General features: G+C 40.6%; 1 protein-coding gene across 3 annotated transcripts; it reads right to left on the reverse strand.

Annotated features, from left to right (window-relative positions):
* Positions 1–1,031: 1,031 nt before the first annotated feature.
* Positions 1,032–10,316, reverse strand: LOC139574544 (platelet glycoprotein Ib alpha chain-like). Of its 3 annotated transcripts, none has more exons than XM_071399232.1 (6): positions 9,939–10,074; positions 9,276–9,317; positions 5,706–6,488; positions 5,216–5,286; positions 4,789–4,829; positions 1,032–1,523 (listed from the first exon to the last, which is right to left on the reverse strand). In XM_071399232.1, the coding sequence occupies exons 1-6, from the start codon at positions 10,000–10,002 to the stop codon at positions 1,466–1,468; spliced, it is 1,059 nt and encodes a 352-aa protein (XP_071255333.1). In that variant the 5' UTR covers positions 10,003–10,074; the 3' UTR covers positions 1,032–1,465. The 3 variants fall into 3 exon arrangements, with proteins under 3 accessions (XP_071255333.1, XP_071255335.1, XP_071255336.1); XM_071399235.1 differs by having other exon boundaries at positions 1,456–1,523; positions 4,789–4,855; positions 9,939–10,316; XM_071399234.1 differs by having other exon boundaries at positions 5,706–9,412; positions 9,531–10,073.
* Between the last annotated feature and the right edge of the window lie 6,192 nt (positions 10,317–16,508).

The raw sequence follows: 16,508 nt of genomic DNA on the forward strand, positions 1-16,508 counted from the left end.
ATAGCACTATATATACTGTATATATAATCTTTATATATGTAATCTATGTTGATTTACACGTAGGCCTATGTATTATAATATATAGCCTAGCTGCGCCGAGCCTATAATAAACTTGGATATGAATTACGAAGTTCAAGGTCAGTCGGCCAAAATGCTGTCCCAAAATGCAACATTCTCATCACTTTTGATGATTCGTTTGTCATTACTGAGACATTCACTAAGTACTAAAGTTGATCAGCCCAATCCACTGCTCATATCTAATGTATCAACATTGTACTATGTTCCTAGGCCTAACATTGTACTATGTGCCTAGGCCTCTGGTCAAAAGTAGTGCACTTTCAAGGGAATAGGGTGGCATTTGGAAAGAAATGATCCAGTACCTTTATCCATTGAACAGTCAGTAGAAAGACAGAAGGAAACAAGTGACCTTTCAATCTCAGATTTGCATTAATTTGTTCCGAACAGAATGTTGTAGCTTTACTATATTGGAACAGGCCCACGTAAAATGAAGAACTGTGTATGTTAACCTGTGCGCCTTTTCTAATAGTGCACCGGCGTTTTATTTCAGGACTACGAACAGCTACTTTTAGCTAGTGCAGCAGAAATGCAGGGTATGCCGTGGCGAGTTCAGAACCACGGCAGTGGAGACTGGAGTGTCACTAACAAAAACGAAGACCACAAAATGATTTTTGCCTACTGTAAACATTGGCATTTCAAATCACAATATGAATCTGATTTTCAACAACCATCTGACCTACTACTGTCTGATTCATATAGCTTGATTTTTTATGTTTGTTCTTTATTATATCAACTGATTGCTTCTGTATGGGGTGCTTTGGCTGAAAGACCAACACGTTTGATCTGGAGAAAAATAGACCATTAAACTTGCAAATTAACTGTCTTTAGTAAATATAATTGTATCTACTCCATAAGATAATCAGCTATGTGCATTGTGTTATAGAAATAGGCATAGACTAAAGGTAAAACATTTGAGTGAAATTAAACGTATATATTTAACAACACAAAAATACTCAACTTCTGACTACTTTAATACACATAAATGAATTTATCACAATACTTTTGGTCCCCCAAAATGGTGGGGCTATGTACAAAATGTGCTGTAATTTGTAAACAGTTCACCAGATATGGATGAAAATACACTCAAATTAAAGACGATAGTCTGCACTTTAACCTCATAGTCATTGTATAATTTCAAATACAAAGTTCTGGAGTACAGATCCAAAACAACAAAAAATGTGTCACTGTTGCAATACGTTTGTAGCTCACTTTATATGAAGAATATCTAAATGCATATTCTCATGAAACTGATTGAGATCAAATGGTTGGCATGCTGATGTTCCATGAATGTTTCAATGGTAAACCATGGTGAATTTGGCCAACCATTTATGATTGACAGTGATACATGTGAAGGGAGAGTGAGGAATACATTTGTGCATAAAGTAGGTTAAACTGGAGAAACGCGGTCCTCTGCCTTGATCCAGTCATCGTCCCATTTCTTGCCACTGTAAGACAAGAAATAAAACATAAGGAATGTCATGTTTTTAAGCAGAAATAGATAATAAATAATTCAATATGTAATAGTGAGCAAAGTGTCACGATCGTCATAATAACTGGACCAAAGAGCAGCGTGATCTGGGTTCCACATCTTTTTATTTCTAAGTGAAACGCACAGCAAAACCAAAACAATACATCTCCAAACGAAACGTGAAGCTAACAATAGTGCTAACAAGCAACTATCCATAGTCAAGATCCCACAAAGCACAAATGGCTGCCTAAATATGATCCCCAATCAGAGACAACGATAAACAGCTGCCTCTGATTAGGAACCATACCAGGCCAACATAGAAATATAATTACCTAGATGACCAACCCTAGTCACACCCCGACCTAACCAACATAGAGAATAAAAGGCTCTCTATGGTCAGGGCGTGACACAAGGGTTGCACCTATTCCTTTGAAAAGGGTTTAATGATTTTTGGTTAAACCTAATCTGACATTGATCAAGTGCCTTCTTCTCCACTCAAATATAATATTTCAACTACATAAAGTACCTTGTAAAAGTATTCATACCCCTTGGATTTCGCCACATTTTATTGTGTTACAATGTTGGATTGAAATTGATTTAATTTATATTTTTTTGTCAACAAGCAACTCAAAATGGTGTACTCTAATGTCAAAGTGGAAGAAAATTTAGATTTTTTTATAAAGGCATACCTAAATTAGTTCACAAGTTAAATTTGGCTTAACAAATCACATAATATGTTATATGGACTCAATAGGCATTAACATTATTTTTGAATAACTACCCATACATCTGTACCCCATACATAGAACATCTGTAAGGTCCCTCAGTCAGGTATTGAATTTCAAGCAACAAAGACCAGGGAGCTTTTCGAAAGCCTCATAAAGGGCAGTGATTGGTAGATGGGTCACAATAACAAATCAGACATTGCATATCTCTTTAACCATGGTCAAGTTAATAATTATGGTGTGGATTATGTATTAAACCACCCAGACACATCAAAGATAGTCGTTCTTCTGAACTGAGCTGCAGTACATAAATGCAACTGCTCAGGGGTGTTACCATGAGGCCATTGGTGATTTTACAGTTGCAGGCTGTCATGGTAGAACAACGGAGGATGGATCAACATCATTGTAGTAACGCCACAAGAATGACTTAAACTACAGTGAAAAGAAGAATACAAATACGCAACAAGGCATTGGAGTTAATACTGAAAAAAACTGCAAAGGAATATACTTTCTGGCCTAAATGCAAAGCCTGTTTTCCACCAGACACTGGGAGAGGAATCCACCTTTCAGCAGTACAATGACAAATCTACACTGGAGTTGCTTACCAAGAAGACAGTGAATGTTCCTGAGTTGCCAAGTTCAAGTTTGGACTTAAATCTGATTGGAAATCTATTGCAAGACTTTTAAATTGTTGTCTATACATGATCCCCAACATATTGACAGAGCTTGAAGAATTATAAAAAGAATAATGGGCTAATTTTGCACAATCCTGGTGTGTTAAGCTCTAAAAGACTCACAGCTGTAATGACTCTAAAAGACTTACCCACGAAGACTCACAGCTGTAATCACTGTCAAAGGCATTTCCAAGGGCTCTGACTACTTTTACAAGGCACTGTAACATCCAATACCAAGGTACAGCCAAAACCATATGTATTTGGAGAGTGAAGCTAAAATGTGAAATTTGGATCTATACTCCAGAATTTACTATTTTAAATAAAAGGTTTCATTTACTATAACTTTAATACACTTTAAGTGAATTTGTCCAAATACTTATGGCTCCTTCAAATTGGGGGGACTATATACATAAAGTGATTTCCTTTCTAAATTGTGAAAAGGTGACCTGTATTATCGCCTCATATGAAACATTTGATTTCAAATCCAAAATGCTGGAGTTTAGAGTCAAATTGTACATTTTAGCTTCACCGTCCAAATACATATGGTGTTGAGTGTACAGTATATCCTCAATACATATGGTGTTGAGTGTACAGTATATCATCAATACATATGGTGTTGAGTGTACAGTATATCATCAATACATATGGTGTTGAGTGTACAGTATATCCTCTACATATGGTGTTGAGTGTACAGTATATCCTCTACATATGGTGTTGAGTGTACAGTATATCATCAATACATATGGTGTTAAGTGTACAGTATATCCTCAATACATATCAAATCAAATCAAATCAAGTTTATTTTATATAGCCCTTCGTACATCAGCTAATATCTCGAAGTACAGAAACCCAGCCTAAAACCCCAAACAGCAAGCAATGCAGGTGTAGAAGCACGGTGGCTAGGAAAAACTCCCTAGAAAGGCCAAAACCTAGGAAGAAACCTAGAGAGGAACCAGGCTATGAGGGGTGGCCAGTCCTCTTCTGGCTGTGCCGGGTGGAGATTATAACAGAACTATGCCAAGATGTTCAAAATATTCATAAGTGACAAGCATGGTCAAATAATAATCATGAATAATTTTGGTGTTGAGTGTACAGTATATCCTCTACATATGGTGTTGAGTGTACAGTATATCATCAATACATATGGTGTTAAGTGTACAGTATATCCTCAATACATATGGTGTTGAGTGTACAGTATATCATCAATACATATGGTGTTGAGTGTACAGTATATCCTCTACATATGGTGTTGAGTGTACAGTATATCCTCTACATATGGTGTTGAGTGTACAGTATATCATCAATACATATGGTGTTGAGTGTACAGTATATCCTCAATACATATGGTGTTGAGTGTACAGTATATCATCAATACATATGGTGTTGAGTGTACAGTATATCCTCTACATATGGTGTTGAGTGTACAGTATATCATCAATACATATGGTGTTAAGTGTACAGTATATCCTCAATACATATGGTGTTGAGTGTACAGTATATCCTCAATACATATGGTGTTGAGTGTACAGTATATCCTCAATACATATGGTGTTGAGTGTACAGTATATCCTCTACATATGGTGTTGAGTGTACAGTATATCATCAATACATATGGTGTTAAGTGTACAGTATATCCTCAATACATATGGTGTTGAGTGTACAGTATATCCTCAATACATATGGTGTTGAGTGTACAGTATATCATCAATACATATGGTGTTGAGTGTACAGTATATCCTCAATACATATGGTGTTGAGTGTACAGTATATCCTCAATACATATGGTGTTGAGTGTACAGTATATCCTCAATTCATTCTAGGAGATTAGTTGAAGTAAACATACCATCCAGAGCATGGCTTCCACCTCACCTTCTGCTCCTGACCCTTTATTATGAAACAAATAGAAATGTCTGTTTTATTTTAAAGCTGCACTATGCAGATATCGCACCGCAATGTCATGGTAGCTAATATCAGTTGTATGAAGCTGTTGTACAAAACCAAAGTGATAGACTCAATAACAAAACTTAAGAACGGGAAGCATAGAAATAAGGCACACTGTAGAACAGATCTACTGCTTCTTAGACTTGCTTTCAGGTAGAATGATGATCTGTAACGAACCTTTCTATGTGAATTTGGTCGGGCCACCCAGAAAGTTACATATTGCCACTTTAACTACAAGGTCTATGCACTGAAAGTTAACTACAATTGGTGTTGCACTAGGATTAGCCTGTAAATACAGTCACGGGAATTTCAATGTTCTGCAGATTTACCTCCTTTGAAGTTCTATTGGCAAGAATCTTGAGAATAGGGAAAATCGTTTGCCCCGGATGCACTGGACACTCTGAAACAATAAATGCATGTATATATTTAATCACCACCCACCAGAACATGAATAAAGTTAGCAGGACAGTCAATTGCATTATTCATTTTACATCTATGCCTAGCCTTAGACTACATTCTTAGAAATGGTCCTTTGGCTGTCACCATAGGAGAACCCTTTTTGGTTCCGGGTAGAACCCTTTTGGTTCCATGTAAAACCCAATAGAGTTCTACCTAGAACCAAAAAGGGTTCTCCTTTAGGGACAGCCGAAAAACCCTTTTGGAACCCTTCTTTCTAAGAGTGTACAGTATGCCTGCCTCCTGAAAAGTAGGAGACCATCAATCACTGAAATTGTTTTATACATTTATTAAAAGCATAATTTAAGTTATTGACATCATTAACATTTATGAATAAACAATATAAGTTAGATACTAATTTACCTTTTGCTGTAGTCATATTTCTTCTTCCTTGGTCGGGGTTGGATGGGGTAGGATGGGGTTGGATGGGGTAGAATGGGGTTGGATGGGGTTGGATAGGATTGGATGGGATGGAGTTGACTGTCATGCTCATTGATTTGGAGGGTTTTTTGAGGGTGACAAGGTGACAGGACTTTCTCCCCGTCTTCTTTGGTTTGGTGTGGGTGTAGCTGGTCTCCTGGGTAGTGGGGGTTATTGGGGGTTTAACCTGGTTGGGGATCCGGGTGAAGCTGGTCTCCTGGGTGGTGGGGAATATTGGGGGTTCAACCTGGTTGAGGATGGGGGTGTAGCTGGTCTCCTGGGTGGTGGGGGATATTGGGGGTTCAACCTGGTTGAGGATGGGGGTGTAGCTGGTCTCCTGGGTGGTGGGGGATATCGGGGGTTCAACCTGGTTGAGGACGGGGGTGTAGCTGGTCTCCTGGGTGGTGGGGGATATCAGGGGTTCAACCTGGTTGAGGACGGGGGTGTAGCTGGTCTCCTGGGTGGTGGGGGATATCGGGGGTTCAACCTGGTTGAGGACGGGGGTGTAGCTGGTCTCCTGGGTGGTGGGGGATATCAGGGGTTCAACCTGGTTGAGGACGGGGGTGTAGCTGGTCTCCTGGATGGTGGGGGATATCGGGGGTTCAACCTGGTTGAGGATGAGGGTGTAGCTGGTCTCCTGGGGGGCAACTGTATCAGACAGTTCTTGGGCAGCAATAGGAGGAGGGTTGGAGGGTTGTAGTGTGGTGGTATGGGTGTTGATTGCCACTGCGAAATAGAACATATTAAGGAAATGGGACAGACAAGCGGGCAACAGTTTCCAATTGGCAGAGGTGAGCATGTATATTTAAGCAATAAGGCCTGAGGAGGTGTGGTATATGGCAATATACCACGGCTAAGGGCTGTTCTTATGCATGACGCAATACGGAGTGCCTGGATACAGCCCTTAACCGTGGTATATTGGCCATATACCACAAACCCCCGAGGTGCCTTATTGCTATTATAAACTGGTTACCAGCGTAATTAGAGAAGTAAAAATAAATGTTCTGTCATACGGTCTGATATACCAAGGCTTTCAGACAATCAGCATTCAGGGCTGGAACCACCCAGTTTATAAATAAACTTCTACACAGGATATGTGAAAAGAATGTGTTGAAATGTTGCTTGCCTGAACTAACTCCTCTACTTTAATAATAACAATAATTATACATGAAACATACATAGCTTTACAATTGTAGAAACTAACAAACAATCACTAATATAACTAAATAACAGCAGACTAAACAAAAGGAAGAAAAACATTAAACAAAATACTTTGGTGCAAACATGCATCCTTTGTCCTGATCTTGTCCACATTCTGATTGTGCACACATTTTTAGAAATGCATCTACACATGGTCTTATCAGTCCACTGTGTCCGCATTGTGAACAGATTTACTGGTCCCGCCTTGTATGCTAATTCTTTGACAGATATTCTTTCAAAATAATACTTATTTATTTATTTTAAGACACATATATATTACATAAGTCGATGGTGCCACCTGTCAATGAAGGCAGGATGATTTAAATGGTTTTACTGTCAACTCCAGACGTGGTCAGGAAGATCTGATCAAAATGCTTCTTTTAATTGTCTACACCTGTCTGAAAATGTGGGCACAATCAGACTGTGGACAAGATCAGGACATATAATGCATGTTAGAACCAGGTATAAAAGGGGCTAAATAGAGGTAAGAAGGGCTCAAGGAAAGGGTGTGATGTGTGAGTATGTGAGTGAGATAGCAGATGAGTGAGCGAGCAGGTGTTGCGCATATGTGTGAGTGTGTGTACGAGTGTGTGAAACAGAAGAGGTGTGTGTGGGAATGGTGGAGGGGGAGGTAAGGGTAGGCCATGGTGAAGAGGTGTGTGTGGGAATGGTGGAGGGGGAGGTAAGGGTAGGCCATGGTGAAGAGGTGTGTGAGGGAATGGTGGAGGGGGAGGTAAGGGTAGGCCATGGTGAAGAGGTGTTTGAGGGAATGGTGGAGGGGGAGGTAAGGGTAGGCCATGGTGAAGAGGTGTGTGTGGGAATGGTGGAGGGGGAGGTAAGGGTAGGCCATGGTGAAGAGGTGTGTGTGGGAATGGTGGAGGGGGAGGTAAGGGTAGGCCATGGTGAAGGGGTGTGAGGGAATGGTGGAGGGGGAGGTAAGGGTAGGCCATGGTGAAGAGGTGTTTGAGGGAATGGTGGAGGGGGAGGTAAGGGTAGGCCATGGTGAAGAGGTGTGTGTGGGAATGGTGGAGGGGGAGGTAAGAGTAGGCCATGGTGAAGAGGTGGGTTTTTAGGCGGGACTGAAAGACGATGATGGACTCAGAGTCACAAATGGCTGGAGGGAGGGAGTTCCAGAGCCTAGGAGCAACCCTGGAGAAGGCCGTGTCACTGAAACTCTGTAGCTTGGACCTAGGGATGACAAGATGGCCAACTGTGGTTGAGCGGAGAGAGCATGAGGGCTGGTAGGAGAGAAGAAGGTCAGAGAGGTAAGGGGTAGCAAGGTGGTGGAGAGCTTTCTTAGGTCAGGAGGATCTTGTAATTAATGCGGTGGGAGACAGGGAGCCAGCGGAGTTCACAGAGGATGGGGTGATATGCTGCCAGGATGATTTAGTGTGGGTTAGAAGATGGGCTGCTGAGTTTTGAACCATTTGGAGCTTATGGAGGGAGTCTGTGTTAGTGCCGGGGAGTAGTGAGTTGCAATAGTCTATTCAGGAGAAGAAGAAAGCATGGATGAGAGTTTCGGCCCGCAGTACAGGAGAGGGAGGGGCTGTCTTTGGCGAATTTGCCTAAGTGGTTGAACGCGTTACAGTAGCCTAAGTATATAACATGAGTGACATGACCGTAATAATCATAATGGAAAGGCCTTGGAAGTGCCATAAGTGTAAGCCAGCATCAATCATTATTTTACATTAACATGTTTAACATGTAATACATGCATTATGAAGACAATTGTGTGATTTAGGCTCCACGAAATATGAAATGGGTTATTAAGAAAATCGTGTAGTGTTGCCTACATGACAAAAAGGCCTTCTGATTACAAGTGCACCAGTATCCAAAGTATTAAGCGAAATCAAGCACAGAAAACAGCATTGGCATTATTAAATAAAAAATTCACACGACTTAAGTCGCACGTAAATGTGCGTCTTTTCTCAAAATTTATGTTCAGCAAGTCTAAAACAGTACATATAGGCATACAACGACACATTTTAAAACATGGTTAAACAAAGATAACATTGCTGTATATTCATACCGTTGAATTAGCCATTAAGAAGAACAAAAATGAAATATAAACTATCGCGTCTATATGGTTGTTGCAAAGGCTTGTGTGTAGCCTACTGGTCAAATTTGTGTCTTTTCTCACGAATTAAGCCACACAAAAACGCACAAAAACACACGAAATTTGCTGAAATGCATTATGTGCATATATGCACGAATTGATTGTGAGACTGTGTTCGCCAGTAGCCCGTAAAAGCCCGAACAGATATAATGCAAGAGTTGAATAATGTTTGCCATATTCTAATAATTATAATGTACCAACGTATCGCCACGGTCCGTGCCATGGTGAAACTTGCACTCCTGTAGATCGGAAACAATTGGATGGTTAAACTTGCCAGCCAACCACAAAAGGCGAAGCAATTCAGGCATTCTTGAAAGTCTGTACAATCCTTGTCCTGCAAATAAACATTATTTGTATAGTTGAATGTTTATTTTGCAAGAAGTAGGCATTTAAAATTAAATGTGAAGTGGAACGTTAACGTTACAGTGACATAACGTGCCCAACGTAGCTACCTTCAAAAATTATTCGTCATTCACCATTTATTCGAAAAACACAGTTTCCATCATCATTTGCCGCAATAAAGAAAGTTCTACAAAACAAATATCCACCCCTGTGGAACGAATAAAAATGTTGTCTATCTTTAGAAGGTTTCTCCTGTATCTGCCTCTTCTATTTGACGTCGTAGTAATTTTTTTTTGCGACTTTGCTTTTGTCGAATAAACTTGTGTCAATGGAAACATGTCTAATATAGGCTACATTCACTTCTTAGATTAATAAGACCAACAAATAATGGAAATTGTAGGTATCAAAAATATATACGAGGTAGGCCTACTGACTTCTATAATTCCATGTAAAATTAGGCTAAGGCGTATTTTGATAATTGATTAATCTGGGTGGCTAATAACAAACCGTTACTATACCTTCTTCAATGGATAAGCAGAGTGTAAATAACAAAACTAATCTTAGGAAAACGCTCCAGATCATACGTTAAATAAATTGGGCCGGCAGGTAGCCTAGTGGTTAGAGTGTTGGACTTGTAACCCGAAGGTTGAAAGAACGAATCCCCGAGCTGACAAGGTAAACATCTGTCGTTCTGCCCTTGAACAAGGCAGTTAACCCTAGACCGTCATTGAAAATAAGCAATTGTTCTTAACTGACTTGCCCAGTTAAACAAAGGTAAAATAAAAAATGTTACCATGTATCATTAAATCTAGTAGCCTAATCTACAAAACAGATATGAAATAATACTCTCCAAAGTCTCGTTTATTCACTAGGTATTATTTTGAAAATATAGGCTACGTTACAACAAGCGCTACTCCACTGTCGTGGACGGTGCTGAACGGTCAGGTATTTAAGATTAACTCCAATAATGGCTTTCGACCATCTCGCCCCACCCAAAAAGAGTGTACCAGCCTACAGCTATCCACCCTATGACTGTAGCTGAATTTAATAAGGTCCAATGCAGCCGTTTTAATCTCATTATCAAATAATTTCTGGGTAACAATTAAGTACCTAACTGTGATAGTTATTTTTTGAAACTATTTTAATTGAAAACAATGTATTTTTGTAAATAACAGCTGGTGCAAGATATATAAGGAAGTCTCGAGGTTTTTCTCGCCTGAGGTAGAGTATCTCGTGATAAGCTGTAGACCACACTATCTACCTAGAGTTTTCATCTGTATTTTTCATAGCTGTCTACATACCACCACAGACTGATGCTGGCACTAAGACTGCACTAAATGAGCTGTATTCTGCCATAAGCAAATAGGAAAATGCTCACCCAGAGGCTGTGCTCCTAGTGGCTGGGGACTTTAACGCAGGGAAATTTAAATCCGTATTACCAAATTTCTATCAGCATGTTAAATGTGCAACCAGAGGGAAAATAAACTCTGGACCAACTTTACTCCACACACAGAGACAGATACAAAGCTCTCCCTCGCCTTCCATTTGGCAAATCTGACCATAATTCTATCCTCCTGATTCCTGCTTACAAGCAAAAAATTAAACCAGGAAGCACCAGTGACTCGATCAATAAAAAGTGGTCAGATGATGCAGATGCTAAGCTGCAGGACTGTTTTGCTACAACAGACTGGAATATGTTCCTTCGATGGCATTGAGGAGTATACCACATAAGTCACTGGCTTCATCAATAAGTGCATCTATGACGTCGTCCCCACAGTGACCGTGCGTACATACCCCAACCAGAAGCCATGGATTACAGGCAACATTCGCGCTGAGCTAAAGGCCAGAGCTGCCGCTTTTAAGGAGCGGGACTCTAACCCAGAAGCTTATAAGAAATCCTGCTATGCCCTTTGACGAACCATCAAACAGGCAAAGCGTCAATACAGGATTAAGAGGAAATCGTATTACACCGGCTCTGACGCTCGTCGGATGTGGCAGGGCTTGCAAACCCTTACAGACTACAAAGGAAAGCACAGCTGAGAGAAGCCCAGTGACACAAGCCTACCAGACGAGCTAAATGACTTCTATGCTCGCTTCGAGGCAAATAACACTGAAACATGCATGAGAGCATCAGCTGTTCCGGAAGACTCTGTGATCACGCTCTCCGCAGCCGATGTGAGTAAGACCTTTAAACAGGTCAACATTCACAAGGCTGCAGGGTCAGACGGATTACCAGGATGTGTACTGTGAGCATGCGCTGACCAACTGGCAAGTGTCTTCACTGACATTTTCAACCTCTCCCTGTCCGAGCCTGTAATACCAACATGTTTTAAGCAGACCACCATAGTCCCTGTGCCCAAGAACACTAAGGTAACCTGCCTAAATGACTACTGACCCGTAGCGCTCAAGTCTGTAGCCATGAAGTGCTTTGAAAGGCTGGTCATGGCTCACATCAACACCATTATCCCAGAAACCCTAGACCCACTCCAATTTGCATACCAAATCCATGCTCAAAGGGATAAAAGGGATACTTTTTTTTACCCGTCTACCAATAGGTGCCCCCCTTGGTGAGGCATTGAAAAACCTCCCTGGTCTTTTCTGTTGAATCTGCGCTTAAAATGTACTGTTCGACTGAGAGACCTTACAGATAATTTTATGTGTGGGGTACAGAGATAAGGTAGTCATTCAAAAATCATGGTAAACACCATTATGTACACAGAGTTAGTCCATGCAATTTGTTAAGCACAATTTTCCTCCTGAACTTATTTAGGCTTGCCATAACAAAGGGGTTGTGTAAGTGGGGGACGGGATATATACCTGTATGAGTGTTTTATGTGTTCTTTTACAGGAGACACACTGTAGACATACACAAATATATGCTGTAGACATACACACAGACATACTGTAGACATACTGTAGATATGTTGTAGATATACACAAAGACACTGTAGACATACTGTATACATACACAAATACATACTGTATACATACACAAAGACATATTGTAGATATATTGTAGATATATTGTAGACATACACACAGACATACTGTAGATATATTGTACCATACACAAAGACATACTGTAGACATACACAAAGACATACTGTAGACATACACAAAGACATATTGTAGACATACTGTAAACATACTGTAGACATACTGTACTGTAGACATACACAGACATATGCTCATAACAATTAACTATTTCTCTCAATATGGAGCATTACATAGTGCACATTAAAATAATTCCTTTTTCATGTGCCTGTTTGTGCTGTTGTCTGTTGAATGCCTCCCTGTTTTGAATCAGAGAATATGTCTCCTGGCTGACCATGAGACAGCAATCTCCGCTGTTACCCATAATGCTTTCTCATCACAGATACTGCGTTGTTGCATTTGCTTTGTTAATAAATAACTTTACTCTCTCTCTATTCATTCTCCTCAAAAATGTCACGGCAGGAGATGGCATAAGTGCAACATGAACTTTTTGCTCATAAAGAGGAAAGATTTTCAGTTTCCAATCTCAAATGAAGAGAAGGAATTTCCATGCGTCATTGGGTCTAGTTCATGCTGTGGAGGCTCCTCAAGCTTGCATGCGCACAGAGATAAAATATATATCCCCTTTCTTAGAGAACAAGTTTTTCTAGAGATATTATAATAGTGAGCTACACTTTAAAGATTCAGACAGCCTCTTAATAAGCTCCCCTTCTCTTCTGTGGCCTTAAAGGCAACCAGGGAAATGGTACAAGCCAGAGCCACAGGGGCTAGCGGTACCGCTGCAAATTTATTCACCTTTCTGGCATAATTGAATTTTCCTGTTATATTCCAGAGGGGTGGGGGTTAGAAATTAAAAGGCAATAATACTTTAAAAAGATTCATCCTTCTCCCATTCTTTGGGGATCTTTTATTTCCTATTAGTTTTTTAACCTTCATTTGATAAATAATTAAGTTGAATATTTGGTGTCTGGTGTCTGCCGTGTCTGCAGAGTGTGCTGGTATCTGCTGGTGTCTGCAGTGTCTGGTGTTTGCTGGTGTCTGCCAGTGTATGCAGTGTCTGCTGGTGTCTGCTAGTGTCTGCTAGTGTGTGCTGTTGTCTGCAGGTGTCTGAAGTATCTGCTGGTGTCTGAAGTATCTGCTGGTGTCTGGAGTGTCTGCTGGTGTCTGGAGTGTCTGCTGGTGTCTGGAGTGTCTGCTGGTGTCTGGAGTGTCTGCTGGTGTCTGGAGTGTCTGCTGGTGTCTGCATTGTCTGCTGGTGTCTGCTGGTGTTTGTTCTCTCACAAAACCAGTGACTGGTGTAGACTTGGGAAACCAGAGCAATCAGAGACCTAGGAAAGGTGATCAATTAAGCAGACTCTGCAGCCCCTGATTACCAGAAAAATATTAAACTCAATTATTTATAGAATGAAGACGGTTAAAAAAACAAAGAAGAGACAAAAAAGACCTGCATTTGGGAAAAGCCTTCACATGAAATATTTAGTTCTTGAATTTCTACCCAGGCTGTGATTCCATCAAAGGCGCATTCAACACATTAAATTCCAGGGTTGAAAGACTATGAGGATTTGGTTGGTACTTTTGCTCCAAAATACATAAACGGTGCTCTCTATGAAATACATTAAGAGGAAGTTAAATAACTGAAACATTTAATGTGAAGGCTCTTGCCACATGCAGGTTGGCATTTATTAGGATGACACATGTACTGGAGGCAGCTCTGCAGGTAGTCACTAGCTGGCACAGTCACAAAGTCATACAATCTGATTTTAAACTTAACCTTAACTCTAAACTTAACCACACTGCTAACTTTGAGCCTAACCCTAACCTTTAATTAAAACCTTAACCCCCCCCCCCCCCCCCCCCTTAAATCCCCCCCTACATTTTCACAATATATAGCCAATTTTGACTTTGACACTGGAAATTGCTCAGTGCTGCCTCCAGGAAAATACTCATTCCTATAAACGTCAACCTTCTCACCAAACTAATCCATAAGCAAAGGAAATTGGTAGTGTATTAGTTTGTCATGTTGTGGATTGTAGTCATTCACATTGACTCCTAGCACCATAGCATTGATTGGGGGGGGGTAGCCATTGATTTGTAGGGAAGTGGATTCTAATGCTTTGACAGATATGTTAGCAAGCAATTTTTGCTGGAGTAGGAGATGCACACACACACACGTGCACACACACACACGTGCACACACACACACACACACACACACACACACACACACACACACACACACACACACACACACACACACACACACACACACACACACACACACACACACACACACACACACACAAATTAAATAATGATAGGGTAGCCTAGTGGTTAGAGCAGGTAGCCTTGTGGTTAGAGCGTTAGGCCAATAACCGGAAGGTTGCTGGATTGAATCCTCAAGCTGAAAAGGTAAAAATGTGTCGTTCTGCCCCTGAGCAAGGCAGTTCATCTACTGTTCCCCGGGCGCCGAAGACTTGGATGTTGATTATGGCAGCCCCCTGCATCTCTCTGATTCAGAGGAGTTGGGTTAAATGCAGACACATTTCAGTTGAATACATTCAGTTGGACAACTGACGAGGTATCCCCTCTTTTCCTGTAAATGTCTACATATGCACCCCACATGTCCAATGAGCGAGCATGGTATATCCAAAAGACTGTTGTTTCCATACAGTATAATGTTCCTCTTTTTTATGAAGGAATGCGTGCTAGTCTATTAGCAACAGATCAACATATTGTAAAAATCCTTTTTCACAGCCTTTGAAAAACGTGTTTTGTGGCTTAACCACCTAAGCATTGGAAGCCAATTGTGATCGTCAGAGGGCTCGTCAAACTGAACATTTTCACTAGTTTTTCTTCTTCCATCACTCAGGGACTTGAGACAAGCCAAGATAACCTCATAGATTGCCGCAAGCGATTACATTTCTGTTATTTCGCCAAGGCTACATGCTCATATTGACTCGTTCCCCCTTCATTGGTTATACACCATGGACTTAGTAGGAAATGGATTTGGATCAGGGCGACTGGGACTAATTTTAAAAGTCAGTCAATAAATTGATGTCACAGCCGGCGCAACGCAGAACAGATTAAACAAGCACCTAGGAGTATATAGAGCACCCAAAATTCTATCAAGCAAAGGCAGCAGGTGCAGCAAAAAAAATATTTTTGGGGGGGATTGTGATGTTTTGTTCCTGCCTCAAGAAAAGGTGTCATGAAGAGTGATATTTTGCCTTATTGATCACCAAAATACAAAGTGTACGAAATACCTTCAAAACTGTCACTGTAGGCTCTTATGCTCTTTTGTATATGGGCTGAACAACTATGATTGACAATCCATATAGGCCTACTGAAGTAAATAATAATAATTATAATAATAATAATGAAAACACAATGATGCATTAGATACAGTGGGGCAAAAAAGTATTTAGTCAGCCACCAATTGTGCAAGTTCTCCCACTTAAAAAGATGAGAGAGGCCTGTAATTTTCATCATAGGTACACTTCAACTATGACAGACAAAATGAGAAAAGAAAATCCAGAAAATCACATTGATTTTTAATGAATTTATTTGCAAATTATAGTGGAAAATACTTATTTTCCTAAAATCCTAAAAAATCTACTCGGAACAAGCAAGCATTTAGTTTTACTCGCATTTAAGAGCAGTTGGAAGCTATGGAAGGAGTGTTGTATGGCATTGAAGCTCATCCGGAGGTTTGATAACACAGTGTCCAAAGAAGGGCCAGAGGTATACAGAATGGTGTCGTCTGCGTAGAGGTGGATCAGACAATCACCAGCAGCAAGAGCAACATCATTGATGTGTACAGAGAAAAGAGTCGGCCCGAGAATTGAACCCTGTGGCACCCCCATAGAGACTGCCAGAGGTCCGGACAACAGGCCCTCCGATTTGACACACTGAACTCTATCTGAGAAGTAGTTGGTGAACCAGGCGAGGCAGTCATTTGAGAAACCAAGGCTGTTGAGTCTGCCGATAAGAATGTGGTGATTGACAGAGTTGAAAGCCTTGGCCAGGTCGATGAAGATGGCTGCACTGTATTGTCTTTTATCGATGACGGTTATGATATCGTTTAGGACCTTGAG

Source organism: Salvelinus alpinus, chromosome 4 (assembly GCF_045679555.1).
Source record: "Salvelinus alpinus chromosome 4, SLU_Salpinus.1, whole genome shotgun sequence".
NCBI classification, from domain to species: domain Eukaryota; kingdom Metazoa; phylum Chordata; class Actinopteri; order Salmoniformes; family Salmonidae; genus Salvelinus; species Salvelinus alpinus.